The 22,846-nt window shown below is 49.8% G+C and overlaps 1 protein-coding gene across 2 annotated transcripts; it reads left to right on the forward strand.

Moving 5' to 3' along the window:
- The first annotated feature begins 224 nt into the window (after positions 1-224).
- On the forward strand, positions 225-22,744 carry RNF24 (ring finger protein 24). Of its 2 annotated transcripts, none has more exons than XM_085223738.1 (6): positions 225-337; positions 14,042-14,191; positions 18,411-18,453; positions 20,050-20,091; positions 20,523-20,602; positions 21,468-22,744. In XM_085223738.1, the coding sequence occupies exons 2-6, from the start codon at positions 14,049-14,051 to the stop codon at positions 21,604-21,606; spliced, it is 447 nt and encodes a 148-aa protein (XP_085079864.1). In that variant the 5' UTR covers positions 225-337; positions 14,042-14,048; the 3' UTR covers positions 21,607-22,744. The 2 variants fall into 2 exon arrangements, with proteins under 2 accessions (XP_085079864.1, XP_010708884.1); XM_010710582.4 differs by lacking the exon at positions 225-337 and adding an exon at positions 4,061-4,545.
- Positions 22,745-22,846: the final 102 nt, after the last annotated feature.

The following is a 22,846-nucleotide window of genomic DNA, read 5'->3' on the forward strand; positions in this document are numbered from 1 at the left end:
CCCATTCACACCCCCAGCTCCTACATACCCACACCCCTACTGCTTCCAATGTCCCCATTGTCACTGCATCCCCATCACGGCTCCAACACCCCGATCACCACCAAGATCCCAATAAAATCCCCATTGTCCCCCAAGCCTCCATTACGTCCCCAACGTCCCCCAGCTGCACCCCCCCTTATGACGTCACTCCGCACCACCCCCGGGCGCGCCGCGCATGCGCACTCGGAAACGCGGTGGCCGTGCCCACTGGCGGGCGGGCGGGGTCAGGCGGGGGCGGGGCTCCATCCGGGTCCCTCCCCGCCAGCGGCAGAGCGGCGGCCGGGCTCGGGGCGAGGCGGTGAGTGCGGGCCGGGATGGGGCTGAGGGCTGCGTCTTTTTGGGCACCCCGCGGGGGGTACGGAGTCCTCTTTTGTGCTGTTCTTTTCTTTGTGTTTCTCTATGGGGCGCGCTCTCTCCCGTAGGGCGGGGATCCCCCATCCCCTGGCACCGCTCTGTGGGGCAGGGATGTCCTTCCAGCACCCCTATGGGGCAGGGATCTCCTTCCAGCACCCCTATAGGGCAGGACCCTGCCCTCCTGCATCCCCATGGGGCAGGGCTTCCCCTCCAGCATCCCTGTGGTTCAGGGCACCCTCCCCATGCAGTCCTCTATGGGGCAGGACCCCCTTCCTATGCACTGCCCTATAGGGTAGCCTCCTCTTTATGCTGTCCCCTGTGGGGCAGCCGCTTCCAGCACTCCTCTAGGGCTGGACCCTCTCCCTGAGCAATCCCCTATGGGTCAGGGGCCCCTCCAGCACCTCTGCAGTGCAGGACTCCCTCCCTGTGCACTCTCCTATAGGGCAGTCCCTTCCAGCACCCCAATGGTGCGAAATCCCATCCCTGTGTGCTGCCCTATAGGGCTGCTGCTGCCCTCCCTCCTTTGCATTCCCCTTCTATGCACCCTCCAAGTGCTGTCCTCTGTGGGGTGACAGCACCCCTATGAAGCTCTCCACTTGAAGGCAGCGAGGACACCCCCACCCCATGCCCACTGGGGACAGCCTTGTCCTGCATTAAGGGTGGGATTAAGCATGGCACGCACCCCACAACCCTCAAAGTGTGGCACAAAGGGACAGGAGACTGTTCCCCACCCTGTGTTTTCTCCCTACACCCCAAAAAGGGGATCCCCACCTCCAAGCCCCGAGGCAGTGTGCCACGGCAATGTAGTGTGGGCTGCTTGGGCTAAAAAAAAAAAACCAACAACAAACAGATAAAGGGAAAAATTAAGAAAAAATGAGGTTTAGGGATGGAAGCGGTACAGCGGGGTGGGCGTTCCTGCCATGCAGGCACGTACTGAGTTTGCTGCTTTTGGCACCAGCTGCATGTGGGTCCCATAGGACTGTGAGCTGCAGGGGAAAAATGCACCTCTTAGGGTGGGTTTTTCGGTGTTTTCTTTTTTTTTTTTTTTCTTTTTTCTTTTTTGCACTTTTTCTGATCCTCTTTGTTTGGGGAGGAACGCATCTCCCATTCCCAAAACCCTTTGCACTGTGCGTAGTGGGGTTTTGCTATCCCTCTAACAAAGCACAGCTGGACCCGTGAGCCATTCCCCATTGTGCATATGGGGTTTGTTGTTCTTTTTTTCCCATTCCCCCCCCCTACCTTTGGCAGGAGCTGTGCATTACATACAGCTCTGGCACGCTCCCCGCCTTTGATCTGGAGCTTCCTGCCTGCACAACGTGTTCAGCAGCACGCGAGCAGGGACGCGGACAGGGCTGTTTGCCTCTCCTCATCTCCCCCCTTTATTTCATCCTATAAATCTTGTAGGAGGTGTACTCTGGCTTCCAGGTGTTGGGACACATTTTGTGGGATGCGGGGTGAAATAATGTAAGGTTTTGCATGATATGCTCGCAATGGGACTGAGGCTCATTCGTGGGCTTTTTTTTGCAGGACAGTAAAATGCAAGTTTTTAATACTTCTTCAATATTGGATTCAGTATTGAAATCTCTATTAGAATCATAAAATCATTAGGATTGGAAAATACCACTAAGATCATAGAGTCCAACTGCTGACTCTTTACCACCATGCCCACTATCCCACAATTAAGGTTGGAGGAGACCTCTAAGATCACCAAGTCCAACTGTTGACCCATCACCACCATGCCCACTAGTACTTTTTCTTATGTTTCTCCAAGGTATCCACCCCCCCCTCCCATTCATACATTCGGTTTAATAGTGAAACTGCAGCCTGAGTTCATAGCAGTGCTTTTATTTTTTTATGATGGGTGTAAACAGAGCAGCCTCGAGCAGTGCTGGGTTAGTGGGGCGATGGCCTCTGTTGCTGTGCTCACAAAGGCTCCAGCTGATGCCTCTGCAGTACAATGCCATCTGTAGCAAAAATTAAACAAATTTGGCCTGGAGCCTGGAAAGACAACAAACTTTTGGCCTCAGATAACTCAGGGCCATAGCTCCCAGCAAATGGAGTGCTTGAGGGCAAAGTGGAAGGAACTCAAAATGCAGTAATTGGTGTATTTAGAGGGGGGAGGGCAGTGCTGACATTGCCGTGGTGTGTGCCTGATGCATCTTCATAGAACCATATCACCAAATGGATTGGGTTGGAAGGGAACTTAAACTCATCCAGTCCCAGGGCTTTTAGCAATGATGGATCAAAATTCCCAGCCATCCTGAGGGCTTCTGTGCTTGTGGATCCCCCTCTCTGCACCTCTTCATGGAATCGTTTCGGTTGGATAAGACCTTTGGGATCAGCGAGTCCAAGCCAACCCCACGGCAGCTGTAGTAGAGAGGATGCACTGTGCGGCCCATCCCACTCCCTGCACCAAAGGACCTCGGTGGAGTTGCTCAAAGAACATCTGCAATGGGACAGCAGAAGGCATTGCTGCAGCAAAGCAACCTCCTCTCCGACCCTGCCCTTCGCCTGCTACCTCAAAGATCCACATGGCCCCATTCCATGGGTGCACCCAGTGGGCATCCTGCGGCCATCCCAGCATTGATGTGACCTCAACGCAAAGCTTTTGCTCTTGGCTCCTCTGTGGTTCCCATGGAAAGCATGCGTCAGAGCACAGAGGGCAGGGTTTTGGGGAATTCCCCTTGCACTCGGGTGTATCAGAGCACGGGGGTTCTGTTTATTTTTGTTTCCTGCAATGGCTCATCGAGAAGTCATCGTTTGTTGATGTGTGATAACCTTCCTTTGCTTCCGATGTCCCTGTGCTGTGGCACAGACTTTGCCTGGGGAGTGACCTGGCGTGCTTTGGGTTGGGAAACTCAAGGCTGGAGGTGATGCGGGGAAAACTCAGCAAGGATGGGCTCTGAGCAGCTGATGGAGCTGTGGATGTCCGTGTTTGTTGCAAGGGAGTGGCACCAGATGGCTTTTAAGGGTCCCTTCCAACTCAAACCATTCTGTGATTCTATGACAGAAAGCAGCAGCACTGGTGTATGGTTGTTGCCCATTGTTGTGCCTGACAGCCATGCTAAAAATTCGTTTTTTAACCTGAAAAGTGGGAGTGCTAAGTGTCTTCTCCGCATCCAGGGATGTGTGGTACCCAGGTGCTCAGTGGGACTGGAGTTGCATTGTTCTGGTGCTCAGAGCTGCTTTTTCCTCTCCATCACACCTGCAAGTAACCCAGGCTTGCGTATCCTTAAGCCCTCATTAATTTACTGATATCTGCAAGTGGTTGAACCTCAGTGCTTCATGAGGTTGGATCAACACAGGGTTATGATACCGGTGAACGTACCCAGACCTCAGTGTGCCCCAAACCTGGATGCACACCCGGATAGCGAGAGGTAATGACCTCATGTTGTGCTGGGGAGGGTAGGTTGGATACTAGAAAAAACTTTTCCAAGAGTGGTAATGCATTGGAACAGGCTGTTCAGGGTGTAGAGGGGTCACCTTCCCTGGAGTTGTTCCAGAACCATGGGGATGTGGCACTGGGGGGACATGATGAATGGACGTGGTGGGGTGGGTGGGGCTGGGCTTGGGGATCTTTGTGCTCTTTTCTGACCTGAATGATTCATAAAGTGGCCTTGGATGTCTCAGTGCTGCAGCTGACACCTTGCTCATCCGGCTTAAAGTTCGCTGTCAAAGCACAAGGAGCACACATGGTTTGTTTTGCAGCTTTCGTGCTCCCTGCATCACTGCTTTTGTGAGCAGGACGAGACCGGAGCAAAGGGCTCGTTTGTTTCCATGCTCTCTCCTTCTGCTCTGCGAATGTGGGAAGCAGCCAAGCCCTGCTCCGTCTGGTTTTTATTACCGTGGAGGATCAGGCTGCAGGGATCAGGCTGCTTTTAACTCACAAAGCACCCGGCAGGAAACCACGCCAGTTCCCAAGCAGCGAGAGAGAAACTGAAAGCTGTCGGCCAGGAGATCAGCCTTGAGTTTATTTTTGCCATTTCCCAACACTGGTGCTCCGGCTGCTTGGAAATAGCGGAGTGTTTCACAGCTCCCTGGCTGGGAAGAGCATTTTTTGGGGAAAAAAAGAAACCAACAACAAACAACTGTGGGGCTGGAGCGGAGCAGGGAGGTGGATTTTGACCTATCTGGCAGAATGGAAGGCAAAAGGTAAGAGGGTGGGTATGCAAATATCCCATCCGATGGGGTTTGGGGAACCCTGGTTCATCCTGGTTGGTGCATTAATCATAGAGTCATTAAGGCTGGAAATGATTACTAAAGTCCGCAAGTCCAACCCACCCCACCCCACCATGCCCACTGACCATGGCCCTCAGTGCCACATCTCCACTGTTCTTGAGCACCTCCAGGGACAGTGACCACCAGGACAAGGCGCCTGTTCCAATGCATTACCACTCTCTTGGAGAAGAAATGTTTGCTTATGTCCAACCTGAAAATGCAACCATTGAATATCCAGCCATTCAGTGCATCCTGTCACTGGAATGGCTCCTCCTGCTTGAAACAATATCGCGGCGCTGGGTCGGGATCACATTCAGCTCCTCTCTGCTCAGAGCCGTTTTGCAAACGAGCAAATATTTCTGCCTGCCTTTAAAGATGCGCTTTTGCCATTGTTCTGCAGAAAGCCCTCAGCTGGGCTGGGCTTCCCCCGGGGCAGTATCCTGGCAGATTGGTTATGAAGGCAGCTGCGTTTTTAGTTTTTCTTTTGTTTCCCTTTTGTGAGCTCAGCTGAGCATGTACACACGGAGAGGAACAAAAGCCGGCCCTGATCTGCGCCGGTGCGTGCCCGGCAGCTGGCATAAAAGAGAGGGTGGTCCGGGCTGAAATTGTGGATGGAATGGGTTAGCTTTCTTCTTTTGGACGGAAATTTGGATGTTTTGTATCTTGTACCTGTGCGTGCAAACCCATAGTGCTGGTGTGAATCTGTGCTCCCACTCTTTCCCCACTTTTTTTTTCTTTTTCTTTTTTGGAGTATCGCTGCAGGGAACTGGCTTTACCAGTGGGGTTGGACTGGATGATCCTGAGATCCTTCCAACCCCTACGGTTCTGTGATTCTGTAATTTCCAGCCAGATCAGCCCAAAGCTCACACCTCAAAGAACAGCAGAGGCTGAATTTACACAACCCCTCAAAAGTCCACCCCAAAGCAGATGGGACACTGGTACAGCATCCCCCAGATGGGTTCCAGCCCCGTGGATGTACTGCAAATGCCCCTTCCCCTCATCCAAAGGGCTTTCAGCGCGGGCTGTGCTCTGCTTTTGTTGACATCTGGTTGGAAACTTCTTAAATCCGCTGGCGAGGGGGTAATTCTAATCCCTCTCAATGAGATCAGCGGATTAGTGTCTTATAAAATGGGAGGATTAGCTTGAGCCATTTTTGCTTTATTTTTTTTTCCCTTCCTTTCTGTGCAGCATTGGGTCATTGCCGTACCGCTACTAAGAGAGATGGGGGGCTTTGCACTTTAAAAAGCCGAACCAAATTATGCGATTTTTCACAAACCAAAGCATTGAAAAGTATATCTTTAATCCTCGCCCGTGATCCCCATGGATTTTTGTGCAGTGTCGGGGTTTTTTTTAGCACGTCGGCATCGCACTGCGTTAAGTCACTCAACTGCGGATGGTTTGCAGCCTTTGTGCAGGTAGGCATTGAGCGGGGCTGGAGGGTTTCCTTGAAGGAAATTGGCAAAACTTCTTAGGAGTAGTGTTGCTGATCCTCTGTTGGTTATCACAAAGAGTTCAGGACCCATGGAGAACGTGGCTACGTCATGAATGAAGGATAGGATGTGGAAACTCTGCATCATGCACTTATTACAACCCATGCCTTCGTCAGCATGCAATCTACAGCTTCTTTCGTGATGCACAATGGAGGTTTTGCTCCAACGCTGTTGCGCTGCCTACGTTTGCAGGGTTTCCTCGCGTAGCTCTTTCCTCAACCCACAGCAGCTGTGATCTGGGAATGCCTGGCTGCCGCCCAGAGCTTTTAAATCCCTACAAAGGCAAACTCATCGCTTCCACTGCCCTAACGAGGCCATGGTGCTCTCATTGAACTGTGCCAGGAGCCGCCGCAGTGACATTTCAGCAGCCTTCATCCCGTGAATTCAGATGTGACTTAATGCAGCGGCCCCGCAGCGTGGAGAAAGAGCTCCTTCCCCTGCAGAATGCCGATGGCACGGCCGCGTAACCCCATCCTCATCATCTCATCGTGGGCCTTTTTGGCCAAAAACGAGCATTTTGCAAATGCAGCTTTACATTTTGCTAAGCTGGGGAAGGCGGAGAGTGGGCTGAGAGAGCCATAGTAACGTTAAGAGTGGCGTTGTGAACATCTGGGGCCTCACCGTTTGGTTTTAAAGGATGTGCTGGCCATGCAAGTCTGCAATTTAATACTTAGACCAACTCAAATTATCTTTAACTCGTAGTAAAAGCATAAGCAAGGGCTCCTGGGCATCATGTGCTCCCCTGACCTTTAAGAAGACACTTGATGCAGCCCTGTACTCGTCACTAAGGCAGCTCGTTAGCATCAGTGGTATATTATGCCTTCTAGGAGTTGATTCAGAGTCCAGGAATGCGTGGAGCTCTGACGGCTGTGTTGCATGGCAGGGAGCCTCGCTGCTGTCCTTGTCTTGGCAGCCTTGGGGGGGGGGGTGGAAAATAAGTTAGCAGGCTTTGTTCAACCTACTGCAAAACAAGAGATAATGGCCTGAAGTTGTCCCTGGGGAGGCTCAGGATGGATGTTGGGAAAAATTTCTTTGTAGGAAGAGTGGTCGGGCATTGGCACAGCTGCCCAGGGAGTGGTGGGGTTACCATCCCTTGACGTGGTCAAGAATCATGGAGATTTGGCACGTGGGGACATGGTCAGTGGGCATGGTGGGATGGGTTAAGGCTGAACTTGGGGATCTTAGAGCTCTTTTTCAACCTTAATGATTCTAAAACCAACCCAAATGCTAAGCAGCGTTCTCTCAAGCCTTTGTGGTGGTTTTGTCTTTTTTTTTTTTTAACAAGTTCTGTGTCAACAGCAGGGCCTTAACATTTGTTTGTACTAATCGAGGGTTAATTGAGGAGGAAACCGTGTATAAGGGTATTTCTTTGGGTTAAATGATAAGTTTGGGCAGACGATGCTCAAAGTGCTTGTCTGTCACCTCCTGGCTATCAAAACCTGTGGCCTCTTGGTGTTCTCCATCTCACTATAGTCACCAAGGTTGGAAAAGACCCCTGAGATCAACCAGTCCAACCATCCACCTACCTTCAATATTCCCCACTAAACCGTGCCCCTCAGTGCAACGTCTAACATTTCTTGAACACCTCCAGATTCTACCACCTCCTTGGGCAGCCCATTCCAGCGCCTGACCACTCTCTCAGAGAAATATGCAGAACAGGAGGACAGTATACGGGGATTTTCAGTGCCCCCAAATGCTTTGCAGAATCCATTAGCAGAGCAGAAATGAATGGTGAAAAATTTCCCTAAAACCCAGTAGTTTTGTTAAACCAGAGGAAGGGCAGGCCAACTGCACAACTCCTTTTTTTTCTGTAGATAATAGGAAAAATACCAGATGATGGTGACATGGTGACGGTATATGTTCCCAGCAGGCTGAGGTTTGGGTTATTTGGGTTTTCCCAAAGGGTTTTTGGTGCTGTCAGCATCTTAACATCCAGCCTTCACAGAAATATTGAGGCTTTTGGAGTTGCTGTTCCTTAGGGTTTGTTGGTGATTTGGCTTTGGTTTTCAGCTTTTTGCATCAAGCTGCTTGTTCTTCTTTCATTGCTTATATTACTTCTTATAATACTTATTATATTATTTATTACTTTCTTATATTTTTGTGAAAATTAAGAGAATGGATCCACTGACAGCATTCTTGAGGGCCAAAATCCAGGTTCTGGGCTTGAAGAGAGCAGCAGGCAGTAACATAAAGGCTTTTTTTTTTCTTCTTTTTTCCCATTAAAGGAGCTTAGGAAGCAGGGGTGAAAGGATTTCAGGAGGTTATAGAATCCATCTGCTTGTCAGTGTTAAAGAATGGAGAAAGCTGGTTGCTTTTTTGCTTTGCAGAAAGTGATTTGCTTTTGTTTAGCATGGTGAGGTTGTCGCAATCAAAGCCAGATTGTTTTGCTAGTTAGGATGTCTTTGGAGCATCTGTTATCTGCATCCCTCTGCTCTTGCCATCCAGATGTAATTTACAATCCATAGAATCGTAGTATGGCTTGTGTAGGAAGGAACCTCAATGATCATCATGTCTGAACTCCCTGAATGGCTTTGGTTGGAGAGGACCTCAGCCATCATCTAGTTCCATTATCCATGTGTTTCAACGCTGGGTTTGGGCTGGCAGAGCTTCCAAAAAGCTCAGTAATTGGGGAAAACCCAGTAAATCAGGAAATTAGCACCTGAACACGGGATGGGGCATGGTTCCAGGGTGAGTACCACAAGGGATGCTGCCAGAAGGAGGCACAGCACATCCTTTCCCACCGCGTCTTGAGCTCAGCAGGTCGTGACATTGCATCTGGGACAGAGCCACGTGCCAGGTAAATGGGGGAAAAAAAACCCACAGAGCCAAAGGGAGAAAATTCCTCAAGCATTATCTCATCACTGAGCTGCAATTGAACCGTATTTGGACAGTCTGTATGCATCCAGCATCCAGAGTCGGTTTCCCAGATGCAGAGCTCCGGACACACAGATCCTGTGGCCACTTGACGAACTTCCTGTGGCTTTACCAAAACTCACTGCATTGCCTGGAAATTCCAGCAAAACAATGCCAGAGCAGCCCAATAGCTGGCTGCTTTTCTCCTTCCTGCTGCCGTCATCCAAGGGCAGCCCAAGCAGCACACGCTGGGTTAGCCTGGATAAAAAAGCAACAGTGTTTGTTTTGTTATTATTATTTATTTTACCATTTTTTTTTTTTTTTTCCTGGAATTTGCGAGATCTGCCTCAGCAACAGCATGGAGCTGATGTAACCTCAGCGATGGGAGATTCTGCTGACCTATTTTCTGCATCTTTCTGCACCAACGGCACTGAAAACCTTCTCCCATCTAAAGGTGTGCTTTGAAGGTCACAATGGCTGCTCAACCAACCGAAAAAGCATCCCAGAAACTCACCAAATAGCACAGCACTGCTGGTGAAGCTGCCTTGGTTTTTTTCTTCCATTTATTATTTGTTTGAAGACTTTTAGGCCTTTTTGCTTGCTGATCTCTTCACTGTATTTCCACACTGAGAGGGTTAAATCTCAGTGCTCAGCATCGTCTAACTGAGGAGCAAAGCCAGGGAATTTTGATTCCTGTTCAAAAAGCATCAAATTCTCTCTTGAAGGGAGGGGAATGGGGATCAAAGGTCCGGAACGGCTCCTGCTGGGAGTCCAGTTGGATTTCTTGCTTGTGCATGCACCAACGACCAGCATGCAGCCAAAATGGGGAAAATGAGCAGCTTTTGTTCCATCTGACAAGAGGTTTTATGGCGTTGGTGACCCAGCTGCAATCCCACATAGGGCAGCATCCTCCTGGGCAAGCATTGCTGCTGTTTCAGGTTGGAAAGCTTCTCTGAAAGAGTGGTCAAGCACAGCTGCCCAGAGATTGGTGAAGTCACCGTCCCTGGAGGTGTTCAAGAGCATGGGGATGTGGCACTGAGGGATGTGGTCAGTGGGCATGGTGGGATGGGTTGGGCTGGGGGATCTTTGTGCTCTTTTCCAACCTTCATGACTCTGTTGTAGTGGTGGCGATGGCTTGGTGGTTGGACTAGGTGGTCTTTTCCAGCCTTAATGATTCTAAGGGGCATCAAAGATCATCTTGTTCCAACCAGGGCTATGATGTGGACGAGAGCTTCCCTCCAGCCTGCTGGCTGCACGTCGCTGTTTCCTTGCTGGTGTCAAAGTGCCCAGAAAGGGGAAAGTCTGGAAGTCATCCCACTAGGCACACACAATGAATAACATTTATGTTGTGGATTTATCGCATGGAAGAACACCCTGCTCCACAGCTGACACCAACCTCGAGAATGTTTTGCATTCATTTTAACTTCCACCCAAGTTAACAGCCGAGCTTTTGGGTCAACCAGTGTGAAACGTTTTGTGGATTTGTGCAATGCCTTCGGAACAGGAGATGTGCCTGTTACCCAGCCAACCAGATGTGCTGTTAACCCCAAAACCAGCCCTCCACCTGGGCTAGACTTAATACAATGCTCAGTGCTCGCATGGCCCATTTATGCAGTGGTACAAATTAATAACGATAATTAAAAAAAAAACAACAAAAAAACATCTCCCAGCAGCTCAGTGCAGGTCTGGTCCCCGCTTGCTGCAGTTCCTCAGAGCAGGAAGATAATTGCCAGCCTTGCTCATCGCTTTGAGATCTTCTGATGAAAGCTGCATGTAAGAGGCTGGCTGTGCTTATTCAGCGCATTAAGTGCTTGCTGTTATTATAATAGGGATTAATTTGGCTGCGTGGCTTATTTGGGTTTGCCTTTAACTGCTTGGCTTGTAATCAGAGCAAAGTGAATGCTGCTGGAGCTTCGTTTCCTGACTTCCCTGCTTGTTCACCTGGCATTAACCATCACTGGGGTTTTAATTAACGTGTACAGACCAGCATCTCCTGCTGAGAATTTGGGAATTTCCTACTCCAGACAGGATCCCTCCCCACAGGGAAGTCTCATCCCTATCACAAGGACGCTGAAATCCCTTTAATTTTGTAAGCCATCACGTCTTTCAACAAACATCTTCATGGGAAAATCTGTTTTTCCCTCCTTTGGTTTCATCCTGGCTACTTTATTGGCATTATGTGGTTTTATGGTTTTGATTGGTTGATGGTTGTCCTTGATGATCTTTGTGGTCTTATCCAGTGTTTCTATGTTTCTGTGATTATTATTTTGTCCAGCCCACCCTTGGTTCTCTCATAGGGCATCCCTGATTTGGTGTTGTTTCACTCTATTCCCCAGGTTTATCTATGTGCAGGTCAATATTTCAAGCCAGGAGCATCCAGCATCTTCCTACCCACCGAAGTGGGGCTGACCCAGCCCAGGGGCATTTTCCAGGTCCTGTTGTGCCCCAGCGTGGGTGTTGGGGACCTCGGTTGGGAGAACACAGCATGAAGGCTTTGGTTTTGCCTCAGAAAGCAGCCGTCCTTCCCTGCGGCACTTTTTATTTCTTTTGGCTGCGCTCTTGTAAAGCTGGAGCAGATTAAAATACAGTTCCTCCCCTACCACGCTCCCAGGAAAAAAAAAAAACAAACAAAAAGAAAACCAAAAGCTTGGCTCCTTAAAATCATCCGATTTCAGTCCTTTTAAAGTTAACAGTTTCCTGGATCCCTGTACAGGATTTTTTAGCCTCTAACCTCAGTATTTTTTGCAGTAACGTCGCAGGACCAATGTAAAGGATGAACCTGTTGCATGTTCCTTATGTGCCTGGGGACTGTCCAAAGCAGAATGAGCCCCTGTAGGAGATGATGGCCACTTTGAGGACATCTCTTTGGGGCAAAATACTGATAGCACTAAAAAGATGAAGCTCTCATTGTAGAGATCTTTGAAAGTCTCTCTTGTTTTCCTATGGCTTTGGGTCAGCTGAGGCCCTGGAGCTTGTCCAGAGAAGGGTAACAGAGCTGTGAAGGGTCTGGATCTCAAGTCTTATGAAGGATGGCCAAGGGAACTGGGATGGGTCAGTCTGGAGAGGAGAAGGCTCCAGGGAGATCTTACGGCTCTGTACAAGACCCTGAAAGGAGGTTGTGGTAAAGGGGGGGGTCGACCTCTTCTCCTGGGTAACAGTGATGAGAGGTGTTGGCTTCGTGTTGTGCCAGGGAAGGTTCAGGTTGGATATTAGTGGTGATGCATTGGCACAGCTGCCCAGAGAGGTGGTGAAGTCACTGTCCCTGGAGGTGTTCCAGAACCGTGGAGATGTGGCACTGAGAGACATGGTCAGTGGTCATGGTGTGGGTGGGTTGGAGTTGGACTTCGGGATCTTAGAGTCCTTTTCCAACCTCAATGATTCTGTAATTCTATGGTTCTGTTTCTATTTCTATTTGGAGCAGCTGGGCAAAGCCATGGAAGTTCAGGGTCTGGATGAGATTCACTGCCCTAAATGCAAGGGCCCAAACAGCACTACTTTGTTCTCAGTTCACCGTCAGCATTGCCAGTAGCCCTTAGTCTGATTAGGAAGAGTGTTACAAGGAGTTTAAAAGGAAAAGAATCAGTCCTGTGCTGGTTGGTTGCACTGTTTCTTCTCAGAGATCTCTGCTTGGTTTGAGTGCTTGGCTCAGTATTGAATTGTTTTGTGGATAGGGCTCAGTGCAGTGTCCCAGTAGCACCATCTTCAGCTGCTTGTCTTCCTTCAACCTTCAGTAAACCATCCTGCTTATTCTCCCAGCCTGTATTCTCATAGATGATTTACAGTCGTCATAAGAACACACTTTGCCTACGTGAAATCACTGACCACAGTGGATTCCAGAGCAGTAGCTGGAGTAGAAGAGTTGCTTCCAGTGGTGTTTGCATCCTCTTTTAATTCCCTTAATTCTCCCACCCTACAGAAACAACTCAGTTCTTCAAGGCAAGTGCCACACCTGCAGAGTCTCCTGAGCATTCTGGTGATGGAGATGGGATCCATCCATGTTGATCAACTTGGTTGAGTTGAGTTGTGCCAGTAGTAGGATGGAGCTCCTGTTGCAGGGACTTTTGTAGGGCCTTGGTTGAGTTGAGTTGAGTTGAGTTGGGGTTAAACTCTGTATATATAGGTGCTGCTTTGCTGTGGAGCTGTGCCAGCAGCACTCGATGGTATGGGTAATTTCTCAGAGTTCCCCTTTCTTCTGAATGCTGAATTCATCCCTTCTGGGAGTCCTTTAAAGGTCCCTTCCAACTCATATGATTCTATGATGAATTCAGGCCATCCATCCAGGCTGGATGTGGCTCTGGGCAGCCTGGTCTGGTGGTTGGTGACCCTGCCTGCGCCAAGTGGGTTGAAACTAGATGATCATTATGATCCTTTTCAACCCAGGTCATTCTTTGATTCTGTGATGACTCCAGCAACCTGCAGCTCAGATCTGCTTTTCAGCTCTCATTCCTCAGGATATCCTTACCCAGATCCCATGCTTTTGCCCCATCCTCGCTTCCTCCCCAAAATCCGGAGCTGTACAGTCCACGCACAGCTGAAAACTCCCTGCTTTGGGGGAATTTTGTTGTTCCTCAGGGCATTTAATCTGCAAAACAGGCTGCAGGTGGTTTCCCTGTGTGTTGTGAAGCTGGCACTGCCCACCTCCCGTGGGCAGTAACTGATGAAAGGAAAGCCAGATAGGGTTTGTGACTTCCTCCTTGAAGCTGCGGGTGGGGAACTTTGTGTCTGGCCAGAGATGTTTGTGGATATTCAAGGGTGAAGGGCTCCATGCTGAAGATTTGACAGCAATGCAAAGTCATTGGGCTGCTCTTACACCTGGCTCCAGAATGAATTTGATTGAAAAAGGGACATTTGGGGTGTGCTGAATATGCCTCCAATCCATCATCCTACAGGAGCAGGAATGGAGCTTGTGCTGATGCTGGGGGGCACTCATTGGTGTGCATACTCTGCAGGGGAATTTCTGCAAAGTGAGGGATTGGCCTTGGAAGCCGCTAGAGGGGAGGGGAAGGAGAACTTTCCCAAGGACCTCCCATGCTGCTGACCCTGCAGACAGAGCCTCACGTCCTTCTGTTTTCTCCCTTTCCTCGCAGCCTACCCATGAGCTCAGATTTCCAGCATTACAGTTTCAGGATGCCGAACATCGGGTTCCAGAACCTGCCTCTCAACATATATATCGTGGTTTTTGGCACGGCCATCTTCGTCTTCATCCTCAGTTTACTGTTCTGTTGCTACTTGATCAGGTAAGAGAGCTGCCCTGGCTTTCTGCAGGAGGTGACCTCCTTCAGGTGAGGACATCCCACAAAGTGCTCTGTGCACAAATTGTTCCTGTTATCCAGCATTGAATCAAAATGGCTTAGGTTGGAAGGGACCTTAAAGATCATTGAGTTCCATCCTTTGGACTTAGGCTGCTCTTGCAGCCCTCAGGAAACGTGTGTGGTAGGATCAGTCTGGGTGCAGAAGTAGGATGAGAGGTGGTGGACTGAAGTTGCAGCTGGAGAGGTTCAGGTTGGATGTTAAGAAATATTTTCTCTCCAGAAGAGTGGTAAGACAGTGGAGTGGGCTGTCCTGGAGGATGGTGGAGTCACCATCCGTGGATGTGCTCAGGAACCATGGAGATGTGGCACTCTGAGAGACAGTGGGCACAGTAGGGATGGGTTGGGGTTGGACTTGGGGATCTTGGATTCTGTAATTCTATGGAAATACTCACCCACACTGGGAGAAATCGATGCATTGTTCAGGAAGTGACGGCGTCACCTTTCTGCAGGGAGCTCCATCCTCTTGTGTGGTGACAGCTTGATGTGACCCACGAGATCGTTTTTATTTCCCATTCTAAGCAAAGAATGCGCTCAGCACTCTGCATCACAGCGTTCAGATTCAGAGCAGCGCCATCCATTGCATCTCAGAGTGAACAATTCCACAGGCAGTCACGTTATCCACTGTAAAAACATCAGATAAATATTTATGGGAACTCTTACATGGGCATGAAGTGTGGTTACCCAGGTGGCCTTCTCCAAAAGACTCAAAAGCAGTGTTTTATGGCTCCTGCTTTCTGCTTAGTGTTTCAACACGTCTCCCTCTTTAATGAATAACTTATGTACTGTGCACTTAAGAAATGTTTAATACCTGCTCCGTTCGTTACTGTACACAAATTGCTCATTGAACAAAGCCGTTTGGAGATAAATGATGCAGGGGTGATTTGTTGACCTGAGCGACGGGGAGCAGGAAGGGAGATGGTTGTTCCAATTTGGGGCATGCTTTAATTATTTTACAGGCTGCTGGGGAGGGAGTTGGGCCACTAATTGAGAAGCGAAATTCCTTTTGCTGGAGGGAAAATGGAAGGCAGGTGGGGGAAGATTGGGAATTGAGGCAAATTTGGTGATTTGCAAATGGTGCTCAGAAGGCTGAAGGCTGTGTTTTCCCCAAGTAGAGCGGAATCTATGTGGCTTCCCTGCAGAACTAAGAGGTGTTTGGACTTCTAGAGTGTTTTCCTGGGCACTGGGTTTTGTTGGGTGTGTTCTGCCCCGAAGAAGAAACAACAAGTAGTAATGTCTGGGAGATCAAGCCAGAAAATTTTTAAATTTAGAAGTTGGAGGCGTGTTGTAAAGAGAGAGGGTGAGTAACCACAGGGAGAAGCCAGCGAGAGAAGTGGTGAGTTCTTTCTCTTGCTGTCTTTAAACGAAGACAGAGTGCCCTTCTGGAAGAGGCGTCTTGGCTCCCACTCCCAGAAGTAACGAAGTGCTGTTTAACGACCCATGATAGACAGGAGGCTGGATTAGATCACCTCATGATCCCTTTATAGCCCTTAACTGTTGCAAGTCGGTGAATCAAACCAGCAGCACCAACTCTGGGGTTGGCAGTCCAGTGCCAAACGAGGACCCTGCGTACCCAAAGCAGCCTCGTGCCCTGGATTTGGGCTGTGCTGTTGTGCCCCTGCAGCACTCACCACCTCCTTTGGATTTGCCACAGAGCTGAGCTCCCACGTCTCAGCTTGGGTGAGGTTTAAAGCTTGAGGGTCAGCTTGTAGGTGGGCAGTGGGTAAGGACTATGCACAGAGCACCCCAAGGGATTGCTTTCGGATGGGTCAACCTCAGTGCTCCACTGCTGTGATGGTGAATGGCGGAGCACTGCTGGAGCCTGGCTGCATAGCAAGCAAATACCCAGAGCTCTGCAGGATTCCATAGGAGGATTGGATATACAAAGCAAGATATTGAACTCATGTTGGATTTCTCCCCCTCCTGAACCAGCTGCTAAAGCCTCCTGGATTACCGCACGCATTCCTGACCCCTTCTGCATGGCTTTAACATGGGGTCACAGCTGGAGGCTGCAAAAGGTGAGGTGTTAATTTAATAGTGAGTCGACCACGTCCTCACAGAGAAGCAGAGCATTGAGTGCACACAGTGCATTCTCTTCCTCCTGGTCTGCAACTCGCACATCTGCGAGAGCTGGGCTAACAGCAAGCAGAGCTCGTGGGATTTGAGATGGTAGGAATTTAATGGGGCTGGCTCGGAGCGGGGCTGGGTGTGGGCTCCAGCCAAAAGAAAGGAAAGGAGGATTGCTGCAGAGCTCTGCTGCACAGCATGCATCCCTCCCCCCTGGCAGCCGCCTTCAGACGAGAAATAGGGAAAAGGAAATGAAACTTTGCTAGGGCTGTCTGTGTCTGCTCTCTGCTGCTGCTTTCAGAGGATAAGGCTGCAAGAAGGTATAGGCTGCAAGAAGGTATAGGCTGGGATCTGTGGGCTGAGGTCAACTGGATGGGCTTCAGCAAGACCGAGTGCTGGCGAGGCTGCACCTCCAGTGCTGCATTCAGTATTGGGTCCCTCTCTACAAGAAGGACATTGAGGTTCTGGATTGTGTCCAGAGAAAGGCAGCAGAGCTGCCAGGGGGTCTGGAACACAAGTCTTCTTTTGTCTCCTGAAGAGCAGTGAGTCATAGAATCATAGAATGGCTGGGGTTGAAAATGATCATCTAGGTTCAACCCCCTGCTATGTGCAGGGTCTCCAACCACCAGACCAGGCTGAGGTATTGGCACAGCTGCCCAGGGAGGTGGTGGAGTCACCATCCCTGGAGGTATTCCAGATCTGTGGAGATGTTGCACTTGGGGACATGGTGGAGATGGGTTGGGCTTGGGGATCTTAGAGCTCTTTTCCAGCCTTCATTATTCTATGAAAGGGATGGACTCTTTAGCAGGGTCTGTTGTGATAGGAGTTGGGGAAATGGTTTCAAACTAAAAGAAGGGAGGTTTAGACTGGATTTAAGGAAACCCTTTTTTGCAGTGAGGGTGCTGAGGAGCTGGCACAGGTTGCTCTGAGAGGCAGTGGGTGCCCCATCCCTAGGGACATTCAGGTCAGGCAGAACGGGGCTCTGAGCACCTGATGGAGCTGTGGGTGTCCCCGTTCATTGCAGGCAGTGGGACCAGATGGCCTTTAAAGATCTCTTCCAACTCAAATGATTCTACGATTCTATGATTTCCTCTGTATTTTGATCTGTTGCCATGTACTTGTGGCAGATGTGTGGGTAGCAGCAGTGGCTGGAATTCCTGCAGGGTCAAAGCTCCTGGCACGGGGCGGATGCTCACCACGACCTGGGGGCTCACATTACAGCAGTTGTGTTGAGTGGGATGGACCCATCTGGCCCAGGATCCTCTCTCTGGGCCCAGCCAAAGCCACGTGCTCAGCGTGTGGATGCCTCCCCCAGAGCTCTCCCTTCTCCACGCACCTTGCATGCTTGACTGTGCTCATGCTGTTCTCAGGAGGTTTTTAAGCAAAGTTATCCCATGCAAACCTTCCCACATAGCACCCGCACTCATTTGGCAGCACTGAGCTGCTTTACCCTCTTGTAGGCTGTCTCCAGCAGCAAATTTTCCTTTTCCTATCTGTCTTCCATAAGCAGTTTCCCAGACTCAGGGCTCCTTGTGAACGGAGCTGGTTCCATTCCACTTGCTCCACTCTTTGCACATTGCTACCAGGCCCATCCTTCCCACAGTGGGATTTACCCTTGGCTTTTAGGTCACCCTATCTCTATCTCTGAGAAGCATCTTCAGAGAAGGTGTCTGAGCTCCAAACCCGGGCTCCAGAGCTGCCTTACTGCATCCCTAACCAACCTCTGCTGCATTAAAGTGCATTTTTTTTGGTTGTGTTTTTAATTCCACCATTGTTCTTGAGGGATCTTTTCATGCTAATGGGATGGAGATATATATTTTTACATCATCTTTACAACTTGATGTTTGCATGGAAAATCGTGGAGTTCAGAAAAGGGAAATTGTGAGAGGTTCTGTGCTGACAGCTGGATGGAGATGTCATGTTTCCAGCCATGTACAGAGTCCCAGCCCAGACTCTTGAAATGAGTGCATCATTTCAGGAAAGAAAGAAATTATTCCATAGGGAAGGGAGGGAAATGGAATGGGGTGTTGGGTTGTTGTGGTGATCCTCATTTTCACTTTTCTCTCTGTTTTAATTCCAGGCTCAGACATCAAGCACACAAAGAGCTTTACGCCTACAAACAGGTGAGGTGATGAACAGTCTTCTTCCTTCTCCTTCCTTCTCCTCCCTTCTTCTCCCTTCTCCTTCTTCTCCCTTCTCCTTCTTCTTCCTTCTCCTTCATCTCCCTTCCCTTCTCTCTTCCCTTCTCTCTTCCCTTCTCTCTTCCCTTCTCTCTTCTCTTCCCTTCTTCTCTTCCCTTCTTCTCCATTCTTTTTTCTCACTTCTTCCTCCTTCTTCTTCCTTCTCCCTTCTCCCCTCTCACTTCTAGATGGGCTGACAACCAAATCCACGTAAAGGCTGCAAGTTCCTTGGTGTTAACACCTTTAGGTTGTGCTTTCAATCCCATTGGGAGGTTCTCTTCCTTGGAAGAGAAGCTGTTAATGGAACCAACTCACCTGGTTTGAAAGAGATCTTCAGGGTCACCGAGTCCAGCCCACCTGCTGAGTGCCACCGCTGCACCACATCCCTGTGCTCCTCACTCCCCACACATCATGCTGCTGATGCTCTGATTTGGGGTTTTCCTGACAGCTGGGCACCCCACAAGCATCCTGTGGTTGCCTTCAGGTGTTGGCCCTTCAGGGGCAGGTCTTGATGCCATCAGTTGGATGCTACCCAGGGTGAGCCCAGAGGCAATAGGAGGGCTCAGCAGGAAAACAAAATAATAGAAATACATGTATTTTAAAACAGTCTAAGATTTAAGTCCCTGGAGCATGGCTGAAGGATCCCCATACAGTGGGGACATTTTCCATCTTGGAACCCCCTGAGACCTCAGGGCTTTCCAAACCTTTTGTGGCTTTTGTGAACAGTAACAGCATCACAGCTGTCGGAGCAGCCACAGCTCTCCTGGGCAGCACATCTCCAGCTCTTGTGTGCAGCCACCCACACAGAGGTGAAAATAAACACAGGTTCCCACTGATGCATCCTGTTTTCCCCAGGGTTTGTGTCATTTTTCTACCTCCAGCATTCAAGCAGGAAACCTACTTGAGATGGGGTTGGGTTGATATGGTGTTGTATATGGTGTTACAGTGTGGAGCACCATCCTGGGGAAGGGATGGAAGTGAAGCTGTACACCACAGCTCATTCCCCTGTGCCAGCCCAGGAGGTCTGAGTGCAAGAGGAGACCTCCTGGGTTGTATCCTCTGATCAATTTGTTTGTTTCTTTTGTGCTTTTTTTGGTCAGTTTTGTGCTCATCCTGTCCATGCACTGGGTTGAGGACCATCTGTAGGTGGTTTCTGGCTCCTCTGGGATGTTAAATGGGATCACAGCTGTTACAGCACCAGGGTGCTCATGGTTGTATATTTACAATGACAATCGTTGCTGATAATATCCAGCATAAGTCATGTTTTGGTATGCTTTTAGAATTTAGGCTACTTTTATTCTCTTTCTGCTGTTGCTGTGCTATAGAAGACCTCACCCTATACCCAGATCTGTGTATGGAGCTTTGCACTGCACATAGCTGGGGAGAGGCTGGGACTGAAAGCAGAGGATTTTCATTACAATCAGTGCAGTGAAAAAGGAAAATGTAATAGAAATGGGTTGCAAAACGTGATTTGTGGAGATCTGAGATGCTGGAAACGCGTGTTAAAAGCAGCATCCTGACCCCATCTCTGCCTTGCAGGTAATACTCAAGGAGAAGGTGAAGGAGTTGAACCTACACGAGGTGAGTTTGCTTCCTGGGGGGGATTCATGGGATCCAGACCTTGCGTGGTCCTCACTGCACAACCCTCGAGCAAAGTGATGGGATTTTGCTCTGCAAAGGAAACTTTGGGCTCTGGGAAGTTGCCCCAGCAATTAGAGGGCAGATTAAGCCCAAATTGAGCTTTAAACTTCTTTTTATCTCTGATTAATGACCTCTGGAGCTGCAGGACTTACCACCCCGAGGCTCACAACCCAGGACTGCACAGAGCTGTGCTAAGCCACCCTCTGTCACACTGCCAAGCCAACCCACGAGGCAAAAGGCCCTTTTTTCTTTTTTTCCATGACCAAAAGCAATGGGATGAGAGAGAGATTTTTGGGGAGCGTTGCCTCGGTTTTGCCAATCTGTGTATATTTGGCTTGCAGAACCTCTGACTTTGTGTGACTTGCTTTCAGATTTGTGCCGTTTGCTTGGAGGAGTTCAAGCCCAAGGACGAGCTGGGGATCTGCCCGTGCAAACATGCCTTCCACAGAAAGTGAGTGCAGCAGGCCCGGAGCTGTTATTTACAGCATCACAGAATGGGAGGGTCAGAAGGGACCTCAGGAGATCCCCCATTGCTAAGATTCCTTCTCAGCGTTCTGTTCCCTTGGTGAACAGCCCCAGGGCTCTCAGCATTTCCTCATAAGGGAGATGCTTTGGTTCCCCGTTGTATCTGTGGCCTCCTGCTGGGCTCTCCCAGCAGTTCTCTGTCTGCCTGGAATTGGGCAGCCCCAGCACTGAGTGCAGTGCTCCAGATGGAAAATCCCATTATCGGATACCTTGGAGCATTTGGAGCAACAAAAGCAGTGAGCTGGGTTCTGTGTATTTATTTATTTGTGTTTTATAAGGTTGGATGTGGCTCTGGGTAGCCTGGTCTGGTGGTTGGAGACCTTGCACGTAACAGGGGGATTGAAACTAGATGACCATTGTGATCCTTTTCAGCCCACGCCATTCTGTGATTTATGATTCATTGAGTTGTAGGATCCTTAGGCTGGGAAAGACCTCAAAAACCATCAAATATGTAGCAAATATATAAAATATCACAGAACCATGGGGGTCAGAGTGGACTTCTGGAGATCATCCAATCCAACCCTCCTGCTCAAGTAGGTTATGTGTTATTATAAGCGATTATACTCCTGATTTCCGTCATATAGTTGTTCTACATTATATATTTATGTATATATTTTACATATAAAGGTACTTAAATGATGAATTAAGAACGTACCATTAACAACACTGCAGAGAGGGTTGGAAATGGACCAGACCTGGCATGTGGCTGTGCCAGAAGAGGCTGCGGGTGCTGATTTGGGGTCCTTATGACCCCCCTCACCCCCGTGTCTGTGCTTTTTTCCCCCCCCCAGGTGCCTCATCAAATGGCTGGAGGTGCGCAAGGTGTGTCCGCTCTGCAACATGCCCGTGCTGCAGCTGGCACAGCTGCACAGCAAGCAGGATCCAGGCCCTCCCCAGGGTCCTCTACCTGGAGCAGAGAACATCGTATAGCTCTGCACCAGCACGGACTGCCCCGGGGCTGCTGGGGGGTACCTGGAGACGACCAAAGCACTACGGCACCAGCAAGGAGCCAAGCTGGGGACAGGAGGATGGAGAGCTGAGAGCACTTTAGGGAAGTAGCATCCCCACGCCCCAAAATGGTGCTTGGCCTCGGAATGGGGTTTTCCTCACCGGGAACATGGAGCTCAGTGACTGTCGGGAAGCCTCAGCATAATGCCTTGGGATGGAGCCGTGCCTGAATGCACTCATCCCCCTCTGAGCATCACCCAGGAGAGCCGGTGTCCATCCTGCACGGTGCTGTGGGGTCAGTGCCATCCAAAGGGGGAATTTTCACCCCTGATTGTGATCCCTACTGAGGATTGCAGTTTCTCCTCCCAGGGTTTGGGGCCGGGTGCTTTTTGGGGTGGCTCCCCCTCCTGCTCAGTGCCACGGGCTACCTCAGGGCTTCCTTCATCCCCGCCATGGGTAAGAGCATCTCCCATTGGTGCAACCACCTCGGTATCACAGCAAGGTGGGGGCAAACCCTGCCCTTTGGGTTCACGTTGAGCCTGGCTCTTTGGGTTTCCAAGCACGGATGGCTCAGCACCACCCAAAGTCCCCCCCCAACCCTCCCCGAGTGCCAAAGCTGCTGGGGGCTGCACCACCCCCTCCTCTCCTTTCACCCCACGGGGCAAATTCAGCCCTTTTCCAGGCATCGTTCCCCCCTCAACCCTGCAGCTCTTTATGGGGGGGGTTCCAGTGTTACCCCACAGTGGGGCTGGGTGGGCTCTGGGGGGGGGTCCCTCCTGTACATACCCTGCACCTCCCAAGCCTGTTTATGGAGCGTGGAGCCTCATAGACGTGTTTGTACACTACAAATTCTGCAGCAGAATATTTTTTTAAAAACGTTCGCTGTTTTTTTTTTTGGGGGGGGGGGAGGGAGGAGGTTTTTGGGTTTTTTTTTGGTTATTTTTGGGGCTTTTTTTTTTTGTAAGCTCTATTTTTGTATATTTAATTGCTATTTCAAGATTCTAACGCGTCTTGTTTTGCTAATCACACTATTCTTAAGGAAAAAAAAAAAAAAGCAAAGGAGGAGAGAAGTGGTTTGCATGTGATTTGACTTGAAATGTAAATAAAGGCAGGTTTTGGATGCGGGGTGTGTTTGAAGGGGGGGACCGTGGCTATGGGGAAAGGATCCCATCCCCAATACCTCGTTCTGTGCTGTGTCTGCATGGCCTGCATCTCCCAGCAC

Source organism: Meleagris gallopavo, chromosome 4 (genome assembly GCF_905368555.1).
Source record: "Meleagris gallopavo chromosome 4, MGAL_WU_HG_1.1, whole genome shotgun sequence".
Taxonomy (NCBI): Eukaryota; Metazoa; Chordata; class Aves; order Galliformes; family Phasianidae; genus Meleagris; species Meleagris gallopavo.

Coding starts and splice junctions, on each gene's coding strand:
- RNF24 (XM_010710582.4), top strand. Junction 14,192..18,410: donor TTCTGTTGCTACTTGATCAG/GTAAGAGAGCTG, acceptor TTTTAATTCCAG/GCTCAGACATCAAGCACACA. Junction 20,092..20,522: donor AGGAGTTGAACCTACACGAG/GTGAGTTTGCTT, acceptor ACTTGCTTTCAG/ATTTGTGCCGTTTGCTTGGA.